Below are 20,863 nucleotides of genomic sequence, written 5' to 3' on the forward strand. Positions count from 1 at the left end.
GCAGTGCGTGGGCTTCTCATTGTGGTGGCTTCTCTTGTTGTAGAGCACGGGCTCTAGGTGCACGGGCTTCAGTACTTGTGGCATGTGGGCTCAGTAGTTGTGGCCCGTGGGCTCTAGAGTGCAGGCTCAGTAGTTGTGGTGCACGGGCTTAGTTGCTCCGCGGCATGTGGGATCTTCCCGGACCAGGGCTCAAACCCGTGTCCCCTGCATTGGCAGGCAGATTCTTAACCACTGCACCACCAGGGAAGTCGAGATTTCACTCTTATGTCACATCTCAAGGAACCAGTCACAATTCAGGGGTTCCATGGCCACATGTGGCTAGTGGCTGCCCTACTGGACAGACAACTCTAGACACCCCCAACTCTGGCTGATCCATGTTGAATGAACACCCTCCCCCTCACTTCTCCAGGCCTCTGTTTCCTTATTTTTGAGTAGGGGAGCTGGGCAATCTTTTGGATTTTAATGGCTGCTCATCATCCTCACACGGGCCGACATTCAGTGCTAAGAGTGAAAAGCCATGGGCAAGCCAGGACAAGCGGTTCTCCCTATTGTATCTTAATGTCCACATCTGTAAAATGGGGATGATTGAACGCGCTGCGTCAGGGTGAGGATGACAAGTATAGCAGCTGACGAGGACGTGTTTTGGGGGAGGCATCATCTTAGGGGATTGTCTTTGGGATTAGGATCAACCCTGGTGAGTGCCCAGCCCCCGCTGGGTTAGAACCAGGGCTGCCCTCTAGTTTACTCCTCTGAACCTCAGTCAACTTGTCCTTCTGTAAAGTGGGGATAAAAATGACACGTGCTTTACAGAGTCACTGTCAGGATGAAATAAGACACCCATGCAGAGGGCTCAGCACACAGTAAACTCTCCATCCCTAGAAACTGCTACTGTTACCATCCCTCCAGATGCAGACATGGACCCAGGATGGGGAGTGGCATACCCAAGGTCACCCAGCGAGAGGGTAGTAGCAGATGCTGGTCTATTTTGGCTCCCTCCTTCTCCCTGGCAGGCATCCCCAAAAGTCAGCCGTGAATTTCTTCGCAGCAAGATAAATGAAATAAATACACCTGAAATCACTGAACTACTCCAGTGAGGCCTGGGTCCAAGTACTGTTTCCATGGTACGTGCTGTGGCGTGCACATGCATGTGATGTGTTTAAAATCATGGCTCCAAAGGTCTGAGCTAGGTGGGGGGGATACCCAGCACCCGTCTTCCTGTATCCAGTGCCTGGTACCATGACTGGCGTGAGATTCCTTTGTGTGCTTTCAAGCATAGGCCCCCTTCTAGATGGCACATGACGTACGTTTGGAGAGGCTGTGACAGAGGAGAACGTGCACTGAATTAACAGCCAGGAAACCCGAATCACTACATACTATGTAACAATAACAGGAAGCCGCTTCTTCTGAGCATTTGCTCTGTGAAGTTACTGAAACCCTTGCACTTACTATTTTATTTAATCCTCCCAGTTACCCAGGGAGGGAGGAATTACTTGACCCATTTTACAGATAAGGAAACTGAGGTTTGAGAAAATAAAGAACTCACCCAGAAACACACAGATAGAGCCAGAAAGGACCTTAAAAATCTTCCCTGTGGCAGAAGGGGGGACAACCATCCTGGGCGGCCCAGGATTGAGGCGGCTCCTGGATACTGGACATTCGCAAAGGACAAGAGGGTCTCCTTCCAGCAGCATAATGTATTCTTTGGGGATATCGAACCTGATCACGGTCAGCATGAGGATGAACATATGGCAGCAGATGAAGGTGCGTTTAGGGCGGGGCAAGAGGGACAGGGTTGAGGGATTAGTATTAAGATTAGGATTTTGCCCCTGGTGAAGGTTCAGAAGCCACTTGCTTAGGCAGAGAGCTTGTTCAGCCCCACCCTGTCTGTCAGCAGACGCTGAATATCACTGCCTCTCCTAAGCCCTGCCTCTCTCCAGTTCCTTCCAAAGATCAAGCTGTCTTTCTAGGGCCAAAGTCTGAGAAACAGCACTTCAATTTCCCAAGCACCAGCCAACAGCCTCCTCTGATTTAGAAAGCAGCTGAGAAAGAGAGAGGAAAAGCTGGGCGTGGCCAGGGAGGTTTGTGGGTTGCTTTATTTCTTTTTTCTTTTTTTTTTTAAATTAATTAATTTATTTTTGGCCACATTGGGTCTTTGTTGCTGTGCGCGGGCTTTCTCTAGTTGCGGCGAGCGGGGACTACTCTTCGTTGCGGTGCGCGGGCTTCTCATTGTGGTGGCTTCCCTTGTGGAGCACGGGCTCTAAGTGCATGGGCTCAGTTGTGGCTCGCGGGCTCTAGAGCACAGGCTCAGTAGTTGTGGCGCACGGGCCTAGTTGCTCCTCAGCGTGTGGGATCTTCCCGGACCAGGGCTGGAACCCGTGTCCCCTGCATTGGCAGGTGGATTCTTAACCACTGCACCACCAGGGAAGTCCCTATGTCTTTTTTCTTAAACCAAGTCCTGGCTCTGTCCTTTGGTAAATTCTGGCCCAAGCCAGTGTGGGGAAGAAGAGAACTGGGGGGCCCCGCCTCCCCAAGAGCTCACCTTCAAGTCCCTTCTTGAATTAAAGAACGGAGCCCAAATGCCAAACTTGGACACTCAGGAGAGATCTGGAGGTCCCAGCTGTCTCTGCCTGCAACTAAACAATGAGCATCCTGGGTTTGGTACCCAGAAAAATGGGGCTCCGGGAGAGTTAAGGAAGCAACAGCCGGGGCGGGGGCTGGGGCCCAGGTAGGGAGGTGGACCAGTCTTCCCCAGTGAGGAATGACATAACAGTTCTGGATGGTTTTCTCTGCAAACCAGAGCCCCGACAGCAAGATGCTGAAAGACACTCCGCCTGTCAACACATGGGCCGCACACGCTCACACACACAGCAGAGAAATGACACAGCACGAGGGCGATGCATGAATACAGAGAGAGAAACACACACACACGGCGACACCAGATGGAGAAGGCAGCCGGGCTGGGTCTGGGTGTTCATGATCCCCTCACCCACAGAGAGGGGCTGGCGGAGTTGCATAACGCAAGCTGCAAAAGGGGCAGGTTGAACTTGCTAACCACCACCCACCTTGAGGGGGATCCAGGAGGCAGTGCCTCCTTCTCAGGGTGTCATCTGCACCCACCTCCTACTCTCAGAGGCAGCAGGAGTTTATCAGCTGCCCCAGCCCTGGGGTGACCCCGGGAAGTCACTAAAAGGAAAACAAGGGAGTGTCACTTTGTTAGTAGTGGCAGATGGGGGCTCCCTCCTTGTGCGAAGGAATTTTGAGGATGCTGGCAGCAAGGGCTGCCAGGGTAGAGAGGAGACTGAGGCTCGGGCTGGGGGACAGGAAAAGAGATGGAGGGATTCTCTTCCACCCCCAACCCCACCCACAAGCCACAGATCGCCTGCCCCCCCAGACACGTAAGGCACGCTTCCACAGCTGCCCGCTGTGCACGTGCCACAGATGCACACACCTCACGTGCACCACAACATCTCCAGCTGGCCTCCCTATGGGCCTTTGGTATCCCATTTACTTCTCTGAGCCTGGGGGAGCTGGTGGGAGTTGCAAAAATCACTAGATTATACACTTTTTTAAACTAGAGTATAAACTTAAAAGCTCATGCTCAAGAGTGGAGCAGATCTGAGTTCAAATCCTCCCTTCACCATCATTCTCCACATGACCTTGGACTGAACCTGCCCAAGTTTCAGTCTTCTCGTCGGTTGAAGGGTTACTGTGAAAATCAAAGGAGAAAAAAACATTAAGAATGTACGTGCTCAGCAAGTGCCCGCTGTCTTTAGTCTCTGGGGCTTTTTCTTCTTCATTCCACAAATATTCGTTGAGCACCAGCTGTGTGTTTACCTAACAGTCCGTGCTTCCTAATGTTTCTCCGTTAGGGTTTCAGACAGCCTGTGGTACACACATGCTCTCCAGAGTTTGGTGTGGACCCACATCTTTGGTATTTATTATACCAATTTTGGCTTATCATGGCATGGAATGTGGCCAAGTCTGTCCTTTTGAACCTGGATGGTCGATAATTACAAAAATGGTCATAAAGTCCAGTTGACATCCCTCGTCGGTGGTTCCATGGAAGGTGGCGTCACTCCCTGTCCCGTGGGTTTGTTGTGGGCGGGCTTTGGGAACAGCCAGAATGGAGAGTCCAGTGATCTTTGTCGGCCGAGCTCCTGACCTGAGGATGGAAAACGTTGCAACACTCAGAGGGCCAGAGGCTGCGTGTCAGGTTGGAGTGGTGACTTCTTGCCTTGGGAAAGAGATAAGGGAGGTCTTCTGGTCCTTGCCTTTTGATTTCTGGGGCTGACTGTCAGTGGTTCCCCCCAAGGAGCCCCTCGGTCTCATAGGGCTTTGATCCTGAGGGTGAAACCAGGCAATATGCAGCTGCCTGCAAAGGTATGCCCCTCGAGGAAGAAGGATTTCATTTCTAGGTTGGCTTCAGAACTCCAGAGCATCTTATGGCTAGACTTCTCAGTTGGCTGCGTTGCCCATGTTAGTTTTGAAGGTGGTGTTGGACACCCCACATCCGTCTCTCTTTTTTAATTCTTTTCTTCCCCTCCCTTTTTCCTTCTCTTGACCTCAGGAGGCCCCAGATTGGATCTGCATCTAACGGGATGGCGATACCCAGAGGATAGTCCCCGCTAGCATGCGTCACCTCTAGACACAAACACCAGACACGTTTGCTCCCCGGTTTGCCTGACCTGTTGCTTAGGGACACGTCCCGCTGCTTCCCCTGACGTCTGCCTGATCAACCATCGCTTCCTTAGAGAATAAGGAAGGAGGCAGACACAGGAAATCATGCCACCGACGGCCCAATGACAATGAGTGAGTGACGCCGAGTTGACGTCAAAGGCAGAGAAGACCAAGACCAAGAGCAGCTCGCTCTCCAGACTCCCCTTGGCCCCTGCAGTGCCAGCCCCCCGCTGCTCCTCTTGTCACAGCCAGAAGCCTGGCTGCTCCCGGCGACATCGTCTCGGCTTGACACATCTTGAGGTCTTCCGACCCTTGGACACTAGACACCATGGAGAATCACATGTTCAGCGTTAAGCAGATCCAACCTAATGTCATTTCTGTCCGCCTCTTCAAGCGCAAAGTGGGGGGCCTGGGGTTCCTGGTGAAGGAGAGGGTGAGCAAGCCACCTGTGATCATCTCCGACCTGATTCGAGGGGGCGCCGCGGAGCAGAGTGGCCTCATCCAGGCTGGGGACATCATTCTCGCCGTCAACGGCCAGCCCTTGGTGGACCTGAGCTATGACAGCGCCCTGGAGGTGCTCAGAGGTATTGCCTCCGAGACCCATGTGGTCCTCATTCTGAGGGGTCCCGAGGGCTTCACCACGCACCTGGAGACCACTTTCACTGGGGACGGGACCCCCAAGACCATCCGGGTGACACGGCCCCTGGGTCCGCCAACCACAGCTGCCAATCTGTCCCACCAGTCATCAGCCAGCAAAGAGCACACCCTGGCAGTGGACGGGGCCACGGGTCCTGGCAATGGGCCGCAGCACGTGCCAGACCAGGGGCAGGAAGCTGGCTTGCTCTCCCACACCAATGGCCTGGGTCCCAGGCCCCCAAGCCAGGACCCTGCCAAGAAAAGTTCTGGGGAGAACAATAAACTGCTCAAAGAGATAGAGCCTGTGCTGAATCTTCTCACCAGTGGGGGCAAAGGGATCAACGGAGGGGGACCTGCCAAAGCGGAGACAAAGGATGCAGAAATCCAGGTGGACAGGTAAGCTGCACAGGTGCATGTGTGTGTACGTGTGTTGTACGCGAGCATGTATTGCGACTGTCTCGCAGCCCGGAAGCTAACCTGAGCGTCTCAGTCTTCTGCACACGTACAGCCACTCAGCCAGACTTGCCTCTTGCCCTGAAAATTGCTGTTGCAGGAATGCAGTGGGCGTAACGTCTAGCACGTATCTCTTGCCATGAAACCCAGAGTTCTTAATCCTGGTAGCTGAGGTCCTGTCTTCCAGCAACCCCACAAGGTGGGGATTTTTGCAATCCACATTTCACGAGTGGGAAGACAGAGGGTCAGAGAGGAGGGGCCTTTCCCGAGGTCACCCAGTGATGACAGGCACATGTACGTGGCAGGCTTGGGCGTGGGTAGATGCTGAGGCTCTGGGGAGAGGGAGGAAGCGCTGAGAGCTGAGAGCGGGGTTACCCTCAGCCCAAACTAGCTCTCTCCTGGTGATGGCCGGTCCAGGACAAGGAAGCTTTGAAAAGGAGGAAATGGAGGCAAAGTAGAGAATTGGCCCTGACGCCCCCAAAACACTGGAATTGCTCAGGTTTTATGGGAGCCAAGGCTAGCACTTGAAGAGCTGGGGACCAGCCCCTCTGTATGTGCCAGATTGGCATTTTCTGAATCTCTGGGGGAGGAGAGCTGGCAACTCAGTGGGTGATTCTAGCTCCTTCTCTGGCAAGGAGTCAGCAGCTGGACCAGGTGGTCGGGAACTAGTCAGGAGAGAGAGAAAAGTTTCTCTCCACCTCCTTCCACTCCCATCTAAGGTCTAGCACTGACCCTACAGCCCACAGTGTTCCTAGGCAGACGCTTCTTATTTGCAGAGTGAGGCTCAGGTCTGAGCCCCCCAGAAATCCAGGCTGAGATTTCCCAGCTCCCTCCTCAAGGACCCCTGAGTGTCCCAAGAGCATTTAGAGGTCACCAGGACGTCCCTTGGGGGACTGGATTAAAGTAGCTCCCCAAGCCCCTGAATGTATTCGTTTAACAAATGTTTGTTGAGGACCTACTGTGTGCCACACTGTTCTGGCACTGGGATAGAGCAATGAATAGACAAGTCCTCTGACCTTGAGAGTGAAGGAAATTGACAACCCCCCTGACCTTTGGAAGCTTGCAGTACAGTGGGGAAGAGGAAGATGTAAGCTACGTAGACCGTTTGTCATACGTGCTAAGTAGATAAATAGAGCGGGGAAGGCGTTAGGAAGTGTTGGGGAGGGTGACATTTCAGATCGGAAGCTGGTGGGTCTCACTAGGAAGGCAACATGGGAGGACCCAGAGGAAGGGGGAGAGGAAGGCTTGCAGCTTCATGGGGGAGGGGTGTTCCAGGCAGAGGGAGCGGCAGGTGCCAAGGTCCTGGGGTCAGGTGTGCCTGACACATTTGAGGAACTGCATGGGATCCAGTCCTCCTTCCTGGTGGGGCGGCCCCCAAACTACCCACTGGTGAGCCCCTCAGTCCGTGGAGCCCACCCCGGCCACCACTGCATCCTGGGGCTTTTCCAGCATCTGACACCAGGGCGAAAACTGAACCAGTGCCAGCAAGACCCCAAGTAGGCAGGTGGAGGCTCTGTCAGAAGGCTTGGGCAGAGGGGAGACAAAGGGCACCTGCTGCCCGTCCAGCCCCTGCCCTCCCAACCACCCCTTCTCACTCCTGTGAGTCCCCTGCACACACCCTGGAGCCTTTCCCACACCTTGGGTCCTGTCTCCACAAGAGACAGCGAGTCTTGGGCCCAAAACACAGGCCACGGTGTGGGCAGAGGTGGGAGCCCCCAGTGCCCTGCTGTCCATTTCCAGAGCTGGGGGCCAGGATCAGTCCTCGAGGTTCTCCTGGTGGCAGGGACCTGGTGCCTGATTCTCCCTCAACTGGGGAGGTCCCCCAGGCTAGAATCCAGCCCTCAGAGCAGCCACCTCCCAGGGGTCCCTACAGCAACACACCCAGTGGAGATGACGTGTTGAGCCTTGAGATAGCTTCTGGGCAGCCGGCAGGCCCCCCGAGTCTCGCTCCGTGGACTTAAATTCTAAGGCAGCTGTAGAGTCCAGAATCAATCACTGGCCTTGTTTCCCAGGAGGCCTTGGAAGTGTTCTCAGAGGCTCCTGGGCACGGCCTTCCCCCCCTAATCCTATACATGCCCCCCATCCTCAGCACCACCTCTCCCAGGAGGAGCAGCAAGGCAGTGAATGGGGCCATCTCACTGTGTGGGGCAGCTGAGCCCCTGTACTAATGTCCCATGTACTTGGTTCTGATTCTCAGCTGGGCACAGGGTGGGCGTGAGGTGTGAGCCTCAGAAACTCCGGGGGCTCTATTTCAGTCCCACCCTGGCCCCGGGAGCCTGAATCACCAGGTATGATGTGGAGAAGTCCCTCCTATCCCTGGGAGCTGGGCCCTCCATCCAAGGAGCCAGTCTGGACACCAGACTAAGATGAGATCGTCGAGTGTAACGAACTTTAATGGGAGCCCCTCTTTGTAGCCAAGCCCCAAGGGGCTTCTCCAAACACCATCTCAGGGAAGCAGCCTTGTGTCCGCAAGAATGAGGGAGGGACACAGCGGTCTGCTGTGGGGCCCTGCTCTCGCAGCCCTATTTTACCACCTCAGGAGGTTACATCTGAGCTCTCAGCTGCCCTCGTCCATTCAGGGTCCTCCATCCAGGGAGCCCACATCAGTCTCACGTGCAGTGTGATTGACCAAAAGTAGCCGAAAAAACTGCTTTGGTAGAGGTATGATTTGGGAGAAAGTGACCCAGGGCAAGCATATGCCTCCACGAAACCCACTAAGATGAATGGTTCTAAGGTTGAGTAATACTGTGTAATAGCATGTGTTCCCCCAGCTCAATGGCTAGATGTGAAGCTCCCCCCCCCGTTTTTTGTTGTTGTTGTTGTTGTTGTTTTGCGGTGTGTGGGCCTCTCACTGTTGTGGCCTCTCCCGTTGCAGAGCACAGGCTCCGGACGCGCAGGCTCAGCGGCCATGGCTCACGGGCCCAGCCGCTCCGCGGCATGTGGGATCTTCCCGGGCTGGGGCACGAACCCACATCCCCTGCATTGGTAGGCGGACCCTCAACCACTGCGCCACCAGGGAAGCCCCCCCCCACCTTTTTTTAATGAATATTTTTAAATGTCCCCTTCACTAACCAGAAGCTCATTCATGGAGCATAATACCTACCCACACTTTACATTTTGTAAATCAATATTATAACGCCCTAACTATAAAATAAAGGAGATAGAGCATAAAAGTCATTTATAATAAAAGAGCCTCTAATTTAATATATCAGTGCACAGGCATGGCTCCACCAGAATGTCACATGTTTGCACCTAAAGATAGACTTGCTGCAAACACGACGGCGTCAAATGCAGATTGACACAGGTGTGTTGTGTTGGCAACTCAAATGCCACCTGCAGCGTCACCTTGGTGATGTGATTTTCCAAAATGGTGAATGATTCCTGATAAAGCGATATCCTGTCTTTCTTTGATTTACCCAACAGTTGCATGCATGGGAAGTTCAGTGTAATTTAAAGCCAAATTTATACATAAGCCCAAATTGAGATCTTGGCTGAGAAATGTAAGCACGCTTTTTTATCTTAGTGGGTGTCCAAAGTTTGTGTGGCAGTCTGGATCCTTCTTCCTTGAGTGGGTTTGTCGCTGGTATTGCAGGAGGCCCCTCACCCCCCCATGCCACCTCCCTCCTGCTGTGATGCCAAGAGCATTTGCCATCACCGTAACAACCACAAAAGCGCTCCCCAAACTGTCTGCTCACGGCTGAAGTAAGTGTCTCGTTACGCATCAGTGTCCCAAGTCAGGAAATGCAATTCAGAGGCAGCATGTTCTTCAGGGCCCCTCTTGGGGCTGCTGGCCTGGGAGGATTCGAGCCCCTTGGAGCACAGGGCTGCCTGGAAATGACTCATCCTCCCAGGGGCCTCTCCATCCAGGCTGCTTTTTGGGGTGGGGTCAGACTGGCATCCCAGATGTTAGATGACAATGAAGCCAGCTGCCTGCCAGGCCCAGAGCCCCACATCCAGGTCTCACTCGGTGTCCGCGGCTTCTGGGTCCGAGCAGAGGCTGGGCCATCACTGGTTCTCAGCAGCGACCTTGACTCTTCTGCCCTCTTGGCCTCATTTTCTTCCTCCGTCCTTCTTTTCTCTTGGCTGTGGACTTATTCCCCTGCTCTGTCTAATCCCTTTCCCTCATGGGGCACCCCTACTCCTGTTGTTCGGCGTGCTGGCCCTTATTTATGGAGAGAAGTGATATTTACTTTAGACACAGTCTCATCCCTTCATCCCGGGGCGGGGGGGGGGGGTGGCCCTGGCAGGCAGTGGCAGCTGGTGAGGGATGGTCAGGAAGGAAGGTGGTGATTTCGGGACCTTCTATACTTGGGAGCGGTCACTTTAAAATGCTGCCTGTCAGAGGATATCCAGGTTGCTCAGCTTGCTGCCCTGAGGGAGGGTTCTAAAGAGGCCAAGGTCTCCGGTCCAGCATCCATCTGGACTAGCTGGTCAGCCTCGTCCTGTGCTCTGATAACTTCTCATCCACTCACAGGGCCCTTGGTTACTTACAAGAGTACCTTCACAACAGTCAACTCTTCAGAGCTTGCATGAATGCAGCTCCCTAAGTAGCAGCTGTAGTTTTAGCCCCCGTTTATATAAGAAGGAACTAAAGCTCAAGAGAGGTGAAGTAGCTTGCCCAGGGTCACACAGCACTGGCCACAGGGTTCTATCCAGGTTCTACTTAGACGTCTCACAGTGAGTGTCTGCAGTTAAAGAGAAACCAGACAAGAGAATGTGGCTGGAGGAACGGAAGTCAATTTCAACCCTATAGAATCAGCTTAATTGGGGGAGGTGGCCTTCTATGACAAGCCTGAGTTTTATCATCATCATGTTGGTCAGCCTCTGCTGAGCACTCCAGGTGGGGCTGGCCCCAAGCTACGGTCTTCACATCAAGTAATTCACTTTCTCTGCATAGCACCCCATTTTCCTGATAAGGAAACCAAGGCTCAGAGAGGTGCAGTCACTTGTGCCAGGTCACACAGCCAGCCCATGGCAAAGCCAGAACTCGACCCTAAACCCATACTCTTGACCTCTACTAACTTTGTAGATTGCACTGTTGGCCACAGTGCCCTTGACCACTAGCCATCAAATTTCTGTGGACATCAGAATATTTTCTCAGTCTGAAGGGGAAACCGAGGCCCTGAGGTTGTCATCTACTAAAGACAGCCCCCCTGGAGAACTGATCTCAGACCAACCAATGACAGCATTGATTCCAGGACTGTCTGCACTAGAGAATCTCCTCCTAGGCTGCACTTGACATGCCTCATGGCTTTGAATCACTCTGGTGGCATTTTTCAACTAAGGAATTGACTCTGGTAACTTTGTCATCACGCTGAATCTGGGTTCAACTTTTCATTCTCACCCTGAACATTCGAGTGTGAGTGGCTTCCCCAGTCCAACCTTTCCCGGGTGGGGGACAGGGGTCCTATTTATAGCAGTTACTGCTCTTGCTCTGTTCCCTCCTCCCATCTGTATCCCTGCCACCTGGCCCAGTGGGCACCCAGACCCTCATTCTGGGGCAGAGCTATGGAAACAAGCCCACCCACCTCAAATCGCATGTAACCAGAGGGCTTCTCTCCATCTTTCAGTTGCTGGATATTTATGGAGCATCTATTCTGCCTCAGATACTGTCCTAAGAGCTGGGGATCCACTGATGATCCATTATAGAGTCATATCATAGGCAAGAAATGAATAATAAACAGACACATGCAATCATTTTAGATAGTGATACATGATGTGAAGGAAGTAATACATTGACTTCAAGAGAAGTGGCTTGGGGTTGGGTAGCGCTTTAGATCAGAAGGTCAGGGAAGGCTTCTCTGAAGGCATTTATACCGAGGCCACAAGTTGTGAACCATGTGAAATCTAGGGAAGTGTGTTCCTGGCAGAGGGTACAGCAGGAGCAAAGGTCCTGAGGCAGGGATGAGGTTGATATGTTCAAGGAACTGAAAGGAGGAGGCCTGTGGGGCTTGAGTTCAGCCAATAGGAGGAGAGTGTTAGGCGGTGAGGTCGGACACATGGGCAGGGGCCATCAACCATCCCACCACCGTGCCATCCCTGTCCCTGTCACCACCCACTCATTGTATCAGCCATCCTTCCTGTGGCTACTGTAACAAATGACCGCAAACCTGGTGCCTTAAAACAACGTATCTTGGGCTTCCCTGGTGGTACAGTGGTTGGGAGTCCGCCTGCCCATGCAGGGGATGCGGGTTTGTGCCCCGGTCTGGGAAGATCCCACATGCCCCAGAGCGGCTGGGCCCATGAGCCATGGCCGCTGAGCCTGCGCATCCGGAGCCTGTGCTCCGCAACGGGAGAGGCCACAACAGTGAGAGGCCTGCATACTGCAAAAACAAACAAACAAAAAAACCCACATCTTTATTCTCTTACATTCTGGGGGTCTTAAGTCTGGAGGCTCTAGAGGAGATGCTATTTCCTGGCCTTTCCCAGGTTCTAGAGCTGTATCCCTTGCATCCCTTGGCTTATGGCCCCTTCCACCATCTTCAAAACCAGCAGCACACCTACCATTTTGCTCCATGGTCACACGGCCTTCCTTTTCTGTGGTCAAATCTCCCTCTGCTTCCTTCTTATAAAGATAGTTGTAACAACTTTTAGGGCCCAACCAGATAATCCAGGATAATCTTCCTATTTTCAAGATCCTTAATTTAAGCACAGCTGCAAAGATGCTTTGTCCATGCAAGGTAACATATATGGGTTCCAGGGACTAGGACTGGATATCTTTGGAGGCTGTTATTCAGCCTACCATGTGCATCCACCAAGTCCCCTCCCCGAGCAGTGCTGTGACCAGGCCCTGGACTGGCCGACAGCTGTCCCAGTCACTATCACCATCACGTCTCACTGGACTGGGTTCAGTGGCCTTGCTTCTAGATCCACCTGCCGCCACCCCCCCCCACCCTGCCCCCTTTGCCACTCACCGCTACATATTTTAGGAAAACCCCTTGACCTCTCTGGGCCTAACTTAGTTCCTCCATCGGTAAAAATGGTACATGCACAAGATGAGCCCTAAGATTCCTTCCAGAACAACCGTCAGGTTCTTCCTGAAGGTCAACGGTAGCCATGCTTATTGTAGGCCAAGTACCCGACCGGTCCACCTCCTGTACAGCCATACCCGGAAGGTTCACTGCTGCCTTCGACCTCTCTGGAATACCACTCCAGGAGGAGGAACTGCGACATCCCTTTAGGTCAGAGGTCACATACTGGGGGTTGAAGGTCATGAGTAGATCTCCCATGAGTTTTATCTGGCCCGCAGAGTTTACTGAAAAAGTGAATTTGTGGCAAAATAGATAAATCAAGAGATTTTACATTAAAACCGATTTCGAGCCTCTCAAAAAATAGATCAAAAGAGCTGTTAGCAAGAAGCCCACATCCTGGCGAGGCAATCAGCCATGGAGCTGGGATCCAAACTCAGCCCCAACCCCCCAGCCTGGAGCCTATAAACACGAGCTGGAGAATCATGCCCCGCTTTTTTTTTTAATTTAAATAAATCTATTTATTTATTTATTTTTGGCTGTCTTAGGTTTTCGTGGTTGTGCGCGGGCTTTCTCTAGTTGCAGCGAGTGGGGGCTACTCTTCATTGCGGTGGCTTCTCTTGTTGCAGAGCACGGGCTCTAGGTGCGCGGGCTTCAGTAGTTGTGGCATGTGGGCTCAGTAGTTGTGGCTCGCGGGCTCTAGAGCGCAGGCTCAGTAGTTGTGGTGCTCGGGTTTAGTTGCTCTGCGGCATGTGGGATCTTCCCTGACCAGGGTTCGAACCCGTGTCCCCTGCATTGGCAGGCATATTCTTAACCACTGCGCCACTGGGGAAGTCCCTGCCCAGCTTTGGTGACATTAGGAATGAGAGTCATGGTTGTTCCTGAGCTCAGAGGCCCTCGCCTCACTTCTCAGCTACAGCACTTGCCATGGAATTCCTGCTCTGAAGAGCATACTTTTCTCTTTATCAAGAACTTCACCCCACTCCAGCGGGATGAAATCTGGCAGGAAAGCTGCACAGCGACCCCACACCCACTTCCACCGCCCCCAAGTCTTCCAGCTTCAGCTCAGCTCCCATCATCCGCAACCAGGTAGAGGCAGAAGCCAAAGGCCGCTGGAGTGTGGAGGGCGAGAAGGGGGCTGGGGGAGAGTGTGGTGTCTGCCGGGAGATGCAGGCAGGGCTTCCTGCCAGGGCCAGCTGCTCCTCGGCGGCCTCCTCGCCTGCTTGGGCCGGAGCAGGCCGTCCCCACCTCCAGGCTGCGCCCTGCACACAGTCCGGGCCCACCTGCTCCCCATCCTGGGTCCTCGGGGTGGGTTAGTGGTCAGCACTGGGCTGACCGGCATATGTGCAAACTCCCTGTGGAGTCAGGCCCAGGACCCCCATTCCCCCTGCATGAGAGATCAGGGAAGCCTCGGTTGGAAGGATCTGGCAAAGGTCCTCAGAAGGTTTAGAGATGCTAGACCAACTCTTGGCTTGAGTATGATGATCCAGGTAGTCAAGTGGAAGAAAAGGGCTTTAGTTTAGTCCTTGCCAAAAAACACAGAAAATGCTCACCAGGTAGGAGGGAGAGCAAACTACCTGATCCTATGGGGGGAGGGTAAGCAGGGGGGGAAGAGAGGAGCTGGGGGGAGGGTGACATTTCTAACCAGGAGGGGACCTTGCTGCTCACTACAGGAGTCTAGCTCAGAGCTCTCCAAGAGAAACGGGTCTTCAAGTGTATCCTTGGCCGATGTGGGGTGCTTTATTTATTTATTTATTTATTTATTTTTGCGGTACGCGGGCCTCTCACTGTTGTGGCCTCTCCCGTTGTGGAGCACAGACTCCGGACACACAGGCTCAGTGGCCATGGCTCACAGGCCTAGCCACTCTGCGGCATGTGGGATCCTCCTGGACTGGGGCACGAACCCGTGTCCCCTGCATCGGCAGGCGGATTCTCAACCACTGCGCCACCAGGTTAGCCCGTGGGGTGCTTTTGACAGTGCAGATTTCAGGCTTCCCGCTATTTCAGACTCTCTAGGGGGTGGACTCGGGAATTTTAACAAGCCCTTCAATGGATTCTGATGCACCCTGAAGTTTGAGAACCACCAGACATGCCCACATGATGGCTCTGGCCTCGCTGGTCTACCAGAATGCCAAGTCCACTGGAGGGTGGCCTCTCCAGGGGGATAAGGACACTGAGAGTACATGGCAGCCACGTAGTGAAGGCAGGTTCCTCTGTCCCATCTGGAAACAAGGGACAACTAGTAAATAAATCCTCATAGACCCTTGGGTGGGCATGGAGCAAGGCTGGAAGGAACTGGGAAGCATGGGGTTGGGGTCCTCGGCTGCAGCTAAGCTGTGCTTCTCCACAGGGAGGAGTGTATTTCTCCCCCTGTCCACGGGGACACTGGGCAATGTCTAGACATTTTGGGTTGTCACAATGGGTGGTGGGGTGATGGGGGATGTTACTGGTATCTAGTGGGGAGAGACCAGGGATGCTGCTAAACATCCTACAAGGCACAGGACAGCCCTCACCACAAAGAATTATCAGACCCCAAATATCCAGAGCTCCAGGCTGAGAAACCCTGATCTAAATCAAGACCCCTCAGGCAGCTGGGCAGGACAGAGCCTCAAGAGTACTGGCCAAGGAGAGTCATCATCCAGGCTTCTCAGAAGTCAAGCCAGGCCCCATCCACTTCTGTCTGCGGGCTCCCAGGGTGTTTACTTAAATGAAGCAATGATACATTGGAGTTACCAAAATTGCATTTAGCTGATAAATACGTTCACCATCTCCGCCTCCTTTGGGGGGGATATTTGCTATCTAGACTTGAGGGTCTTCACGAGTGTGAGGTCCCATCAAATGGCTCCCTTTCCCCATAAGCCCTGTTCACAGCGAGTCTCAGCTGGGAGGACAGCGAGAAGGAGACATTTGTTTTCCAAGCTTCCTCCACTTCTCACTGGTGGTGTGATCTCTACAAGTGACTTAATCTCTCTGGGCTTCAACTTCCTTAGCTGTAAATAAAGATAAATTTAGTTCATGTTTGGTTAGTGCTGACTATGTACTAGGCATTTTACAAGCATGCCCTTGTGTAACCCCTAGGAGAGGTGGCATGTGAAATGGCCCTTGAAGGGCGAATAGGAGTTGGCTCTCAGCAGAGGGAAATGAAAGGGCATCCTGGGGAGGGCAAGGATAAACGTAGGGGTGGACATAGTGTGCTCGTTGGGAAGAGAGGAGAGTGGAGATCAGGGCTAAGAGTGATGGGAGGTGTGAGTCTAGAAAGGAAGCAGAGAATCCCCAAATTTCTGGGCTCTGTGAACAAGACATGATATGCTTCAATGGAATATTACTCAGCCATAAAAAAGGAATGAAATAGTGCCGTTTGCAGCAACATGGACGGACCTAGAGATTATCATACTAAGTGACGTTAAGTCAGAGAAAAATACATATCCTATGATATCACTTATATGTGGAATCTAAAAAAATGATACAAATGAACTTATTTACAAACCAGAAATAGACTCACAGACATAGAAAAAAACTTATGACTACCAAAGGGGACAGTGGGAGAGGGGAGATAAATTAAGAGTTTGGGATTAACATATACACACTACTATATATAAAATAGGTAAAAAACAAGGTCCTGCTATAGAGCACAGGAGACTATACTCAATATCTTGTAACAACCTATAATGGAAAGGAATCCGAAAAAGAATATATGTATGTATAACTGAATCCCTTTGCTGTACACTTGAAACTAACACAACATTGTAAATTAACTGTACTTCAATTTAACAAAAAAGAAAGGTCTGAGTACAGCATCCTGCCTGGGCCCCCATAAGCCCCCAGGGAAGACGCCCCTTTCTCAGGGGGAAGCCTTATATACCTTCAGTCTTTAGAGACATTAAGCCTTCGGCCGGCACTGCCCAGTGCTATGCCGCTAGCTATAAAGTGAAATAGAATTAAAAATGCAATTCCTCAGTGACAATGGGCACATTTCAAGTATTCAGTTGCCTCATGTGGGCCGAGGCTAAAATACCGACAACACAGGCAGACACGGAATGTTTCCAGTGACTCAGGAAGTTCTCCTAGACCATGCTGGCTTAGAAGAACCTTGACTGTTTATAAAGAACGAGCATTTTCTTTTCTCTGTTTCTGTCTGATCAGCCTGTAAGCAAATTAGTAGTCAAAGCAATAGCAGATGCCACAGGCTAGGCGCCGTAAGCTTTACCTCATTTAACCACTGCAGTCACCCCGTGAACTGGGTATTATTATTAACCCTATTTTGGAGATGAGTATACTGAGAATTAGAAAGGTTAAGTATCAGAAATATCCAAAGTCACACAGCTTATGACCAGCAAAGCTAAGAGTTGAACCCAGCTCCACCCAATCCACAGCCCATGTCTTAACCAGTAGGCTGACCGGCCCATACGAACCCAGCAAGCGGATACCTCTCAGGCTGAGCAAATTCATGGCCATAAACCACATATTCCCCTCAGACCTGTTTATCACGGACAGACTTGGGGTGGGGGTGGGAGCTGAGAACGTACCTAAATCTACTTCTGATTTTGTCCCCGGGTGCAGGAAGCAAAATAGCTCCAAGTCAGACGCTAATGGGTGTTCCCTATGGTCCCATATTAAAAATATTCTTCCCCTGATCATCACAGGACTGTCAAATAAGTGTGTGTTGACAGAACACTTCAAATGCATTATTTCAACAAAGGTGTTAAAGGCTTTAAAAAAAAAAAAAAAGGTTGATAAAAGGAATTCTCCCTGCAGATTCACACAAGACAAGCCATATGAGCGGTTTCAGAGTTGCCCAGGTAATTTTAACCCTGTAATTTTTGCAAACTGACCTCATTCAGTGAGAGATGTTGGATTACTTCCTCTTTAGCCTCTGGCTTAGCATAAGCATCCTGACTCTTTTTCCCTGTCTCTGTTTAAAAAAAAAAAAAAAAAGAAGGATCTGAACCGAGCATCAGTTAGACCTAGTTTCAAATCCCAGCTCTGCTGTGTGCTTACTGCTGGACCTTGGGAAATTTACATAACCTCTCTGAGCTCAGTTTTTACATCTGCAAAATAGGGCTTTTAGTATCTGTTGAGATTAAATGAAATAACTTCTGTGCTGGCACCTGGTACATTACGGACACTCAAACAGTACTAACCTCCTCTCTTCTCTGCTGAATCCCCATTTATGGTCATGTGATATCCTAGGATCAGGAGTTTTAGAGCTGAGAGGGACTGGAGTGACATTTACAGCAGCCATCTCAGCAGACAATTCCTCTGTTTATCACCATGTAGGTAAACCATTGACTTGGGAAATGTCTGTAATCAAGAACCACTCCTGGTGTGTTTTGGTGACATTTTAAAGAGGGTAAAACAGAATGTTCCCTCTGACAATTGCAGACCTCTCCAAGCAAGGTGAGCAGAAGTGGCTTTGACATGGGCCACCAGAATGCTGTGAAACAAAGCAAGGAGGGGGTTCTGGTTAGCACCCCTCCTTGTGAGCAGCCAGAGGGACCACTTACGGCCTTGTACTCAGAGCTTGGGCCCTGGCTTCTGATTCATCCCAAGTGACTGTCAGCGCCAGATTGGGGTTTGGAGGAGATTTTGGAGCCAGGACCAGGAGTCCCCAAAACTGGGAATGTAGAACAGAAGGCTGGATACGGCCAGCCTTGACACCTGGGACCAAAACTGAGATGGACCACAGAGCAAGCCACATCACCCAAAGTTGGGGAACAGACAGATACCGTAGAGTGAAACTGGATGGGAGGGTTAAAAAGAGGCAGATCGTTAGGAAGCAGGAGGGCAGTGCTCAGAGGGCAGGAGAACAGAGATGAGTCAGACTGATTGGGAGGTCTGGGTTTTGATGCAAAGTCAGTCCCATTTCAGCCATGACTTCTCTCCGTCTCTGAGGATGGTCAGCCTGTGGAATCTAGCCAAGATAGCCTCTTCTTGAACCTATCAGAGTTCAAGGGCAGAGAGCCAGGAAAGCTTCATTGTTAAGAAGTCAACTTCCAGGGCTTCCCTGGTGGCGCAGTGGTTGAGAGTCCGCCTGCCGATGCAGGGGACACGGGTTCGTGCCCCGGTCCAGGAAGGTCCCACATGCCGCGGAGCGGCTGGGCCCGTGAGCCATGGCCGCTGAGGCTGCGCGTCCGGAGCCTGTGCTCCGCAACGGGAGAGGCCACAACAGTGAGAGGCCCCGCGTACCGCAAAAAAAAAAAAAAAAAAAAAAAGTCAACCTCCAGAGTCAGGAACAAGCCTGGGTTTGAATCCCAACTCCCTCATCCCTAGCTGTGAGACTTAGGCTAGTGATTTAAACTCTCTGAGCCTCAGTTTCCTCATCTGATAATGACGGTAAGGAAGATGATGGTGGTAATGAAGATGATGATGATGGTGATGATGTAAGAGGAGGATGATGATGAAGATTCTGATTTGATGAAGGTGATGATGATGAGAAGGATGAGAATGATCTTGGCAATAGCGTTGGTGATAATGAGGCTAATGGTACTGGTGCTGACGGGGATGGTGCTGATGGCTATGGTGATAGTGAGGGTTATGCTGATAGGGAGAAGTTGGATGGTGATGATTACGATGGTGCTGATGATGACAACCATAAAGCTGATGGTGGTGATGGTGACGGTGATAAGTGATGGTATTAGTAAGAGCCTCTACTTCAGAATAAATGTGGAGAGTAGGCTGGAATACTGTGACCTCGAGCGACTTAACTTCTGTCTCACTTATGCCATCTTTAAAATAGTGATTGGGCTTCCCTGGTGGCACAGTGGTTAAGAATCCTCCTGCCAATGCAGGGGACACGAGTTCGAGCCCAGCTCTGGGAAGATCCCACATGCCGTGGAGCAACAAAGCGCGTGCGCCACAACTACTGAGCCTGCGCTCTAGAGCCCGCGAGCCACAGCTACTGAGCCCATGTGCCACAACTACTGAAGCCCACGTGCCTAGAGCCCATGCTCTGCAACAAGAGAAGCCACCGCAGTGAGAAGCCCGCGCACCGCAACGAAGAGTAGCCCCCACTCGCCGCAACTAGAGAAAAGCCCGCACACAGCAACAAAAGACCCAACTCAGCCAAAAATAAATAAATAAATAGATAGATAAATAATTTTTTAAAGTTTTTTAAAAAAAATAGTGATTAACGTTCATACCTACCTCATACGGTTGTCCCAAGGACTAAATTCACTAAAACATATGAAAAGTGCTTGACACATAGTAAGTACTTAATAAATGCTGTCGTTATTGATAGTAGTATTATTTCTGTTGCTATGTTCCCCTTATTTTCAGAATCATTCCTGTTGATCCTGGGCTGGTATCACTAGTCTTGTGATCAGTGCCCTAGATGGCGTTTGTATGACTCATCACCTTGGCCCGCAGGACTGGTTTCCAGCCCTATCCCTCTTGCTTCCTGTGTCTTCTATCGTTAAGTTTCAGGGATGTTAAGCTGCCCAGGGGTTCTGCATAGGATTCTGCTAGGAGAGGGGCCCCCTGTGTTCCTAGATGAGGGAAGAGGGAGGGAAGAACAAAATCTATGTCGTGGTCATCCTAAAACGATGTCCACAAAATGGGTGTGTGCCAGCCATCCATGCCAAGTTGGATGAGCTCACCTTCATGCTTGATCCTACAAAGGGACAGGCTGCAGGTCCAAAGCTCCCCGTCTCCGTGTAGAGTCAGGTGGGTGAGCCCTGCAGGCTCTGCACTGACTCAGGACTTTCAGAGCAGGGTGACCAGCCCGTCACTCCAGACGTCGAGTCTCCCTCACGTCCCCTGCCTTGCCTTTCAGAGATCTGGATGGCAAATCACACAGGCCGCTGCCCCTTGGTGTGGAGAACGACCGAGTCTTCAATGACCTATGGGGGAAGGGCAACATGCCAGTCGTCCTCAACAACCCGTATTCAGAGAAGGAGCAGGTAAGTGGTGGTGCCAGCCTGGCACCCACACTCCATGGCTCCCTGAATCCTCTTGGGGAGACAAATCCCAAACCACGTGGGGGAGGAAACCAGCCAGTGTAGCTGGAGAACTGGGGTGGGGAGCTGAGTCCGGGAGTGCTTATCCTGGGCTATGGATTTTGGCTTTGATATGGTTGAGTTTACTTTGCGAGCTTGCTAGTTTTCAAATTTTCCTTCTGTTTCTACCAGGAA

At 51.7% G+C, this 20,863-nt stretch overlaps 1 protein-coding gene across 1 annotated transcript in view; it reads left to right on the forward strand.

Moving 5' to 3' along the window:
* The first annotated feature begins 5,005 nt into the window (after positions 1-5,005).
* The window catches only part of NOS1 (nitric oxide synthase 1), an 88,445-nt gene continuing 72,587 nt past the window's right edge, over positions 5,006-20,863 (forward strand). The window contains exons 1-2 of the mRNA XM_060118327.1: positions 5,006-5,709; positions 20,506-20,632. Coding sequence (XP_059974310.1) covers positions 5,006-5,709; positions 20,506-20,632 — 831 coding nt within the window. The remainder of the gene's footprint in view (positions 5,710-20,505; positions 20,633-20,863) is intronic.

This window comes from Mesoplodon densirostris, chromosome 15, assembly GCF_025265405.1.
Source record: "Mesoplodon densirostris isolate mMesDen1 chromosome 15, mMesDen1 primary haplotype, whole genome shotgun sequence".
Taxonomy (NCBI): Eukaryota; Metazoa; Chordata; class Mammalia; order Artiodactyla; family Ziphiidae; genus Mesoplodon; species Mesoplodon densirostris.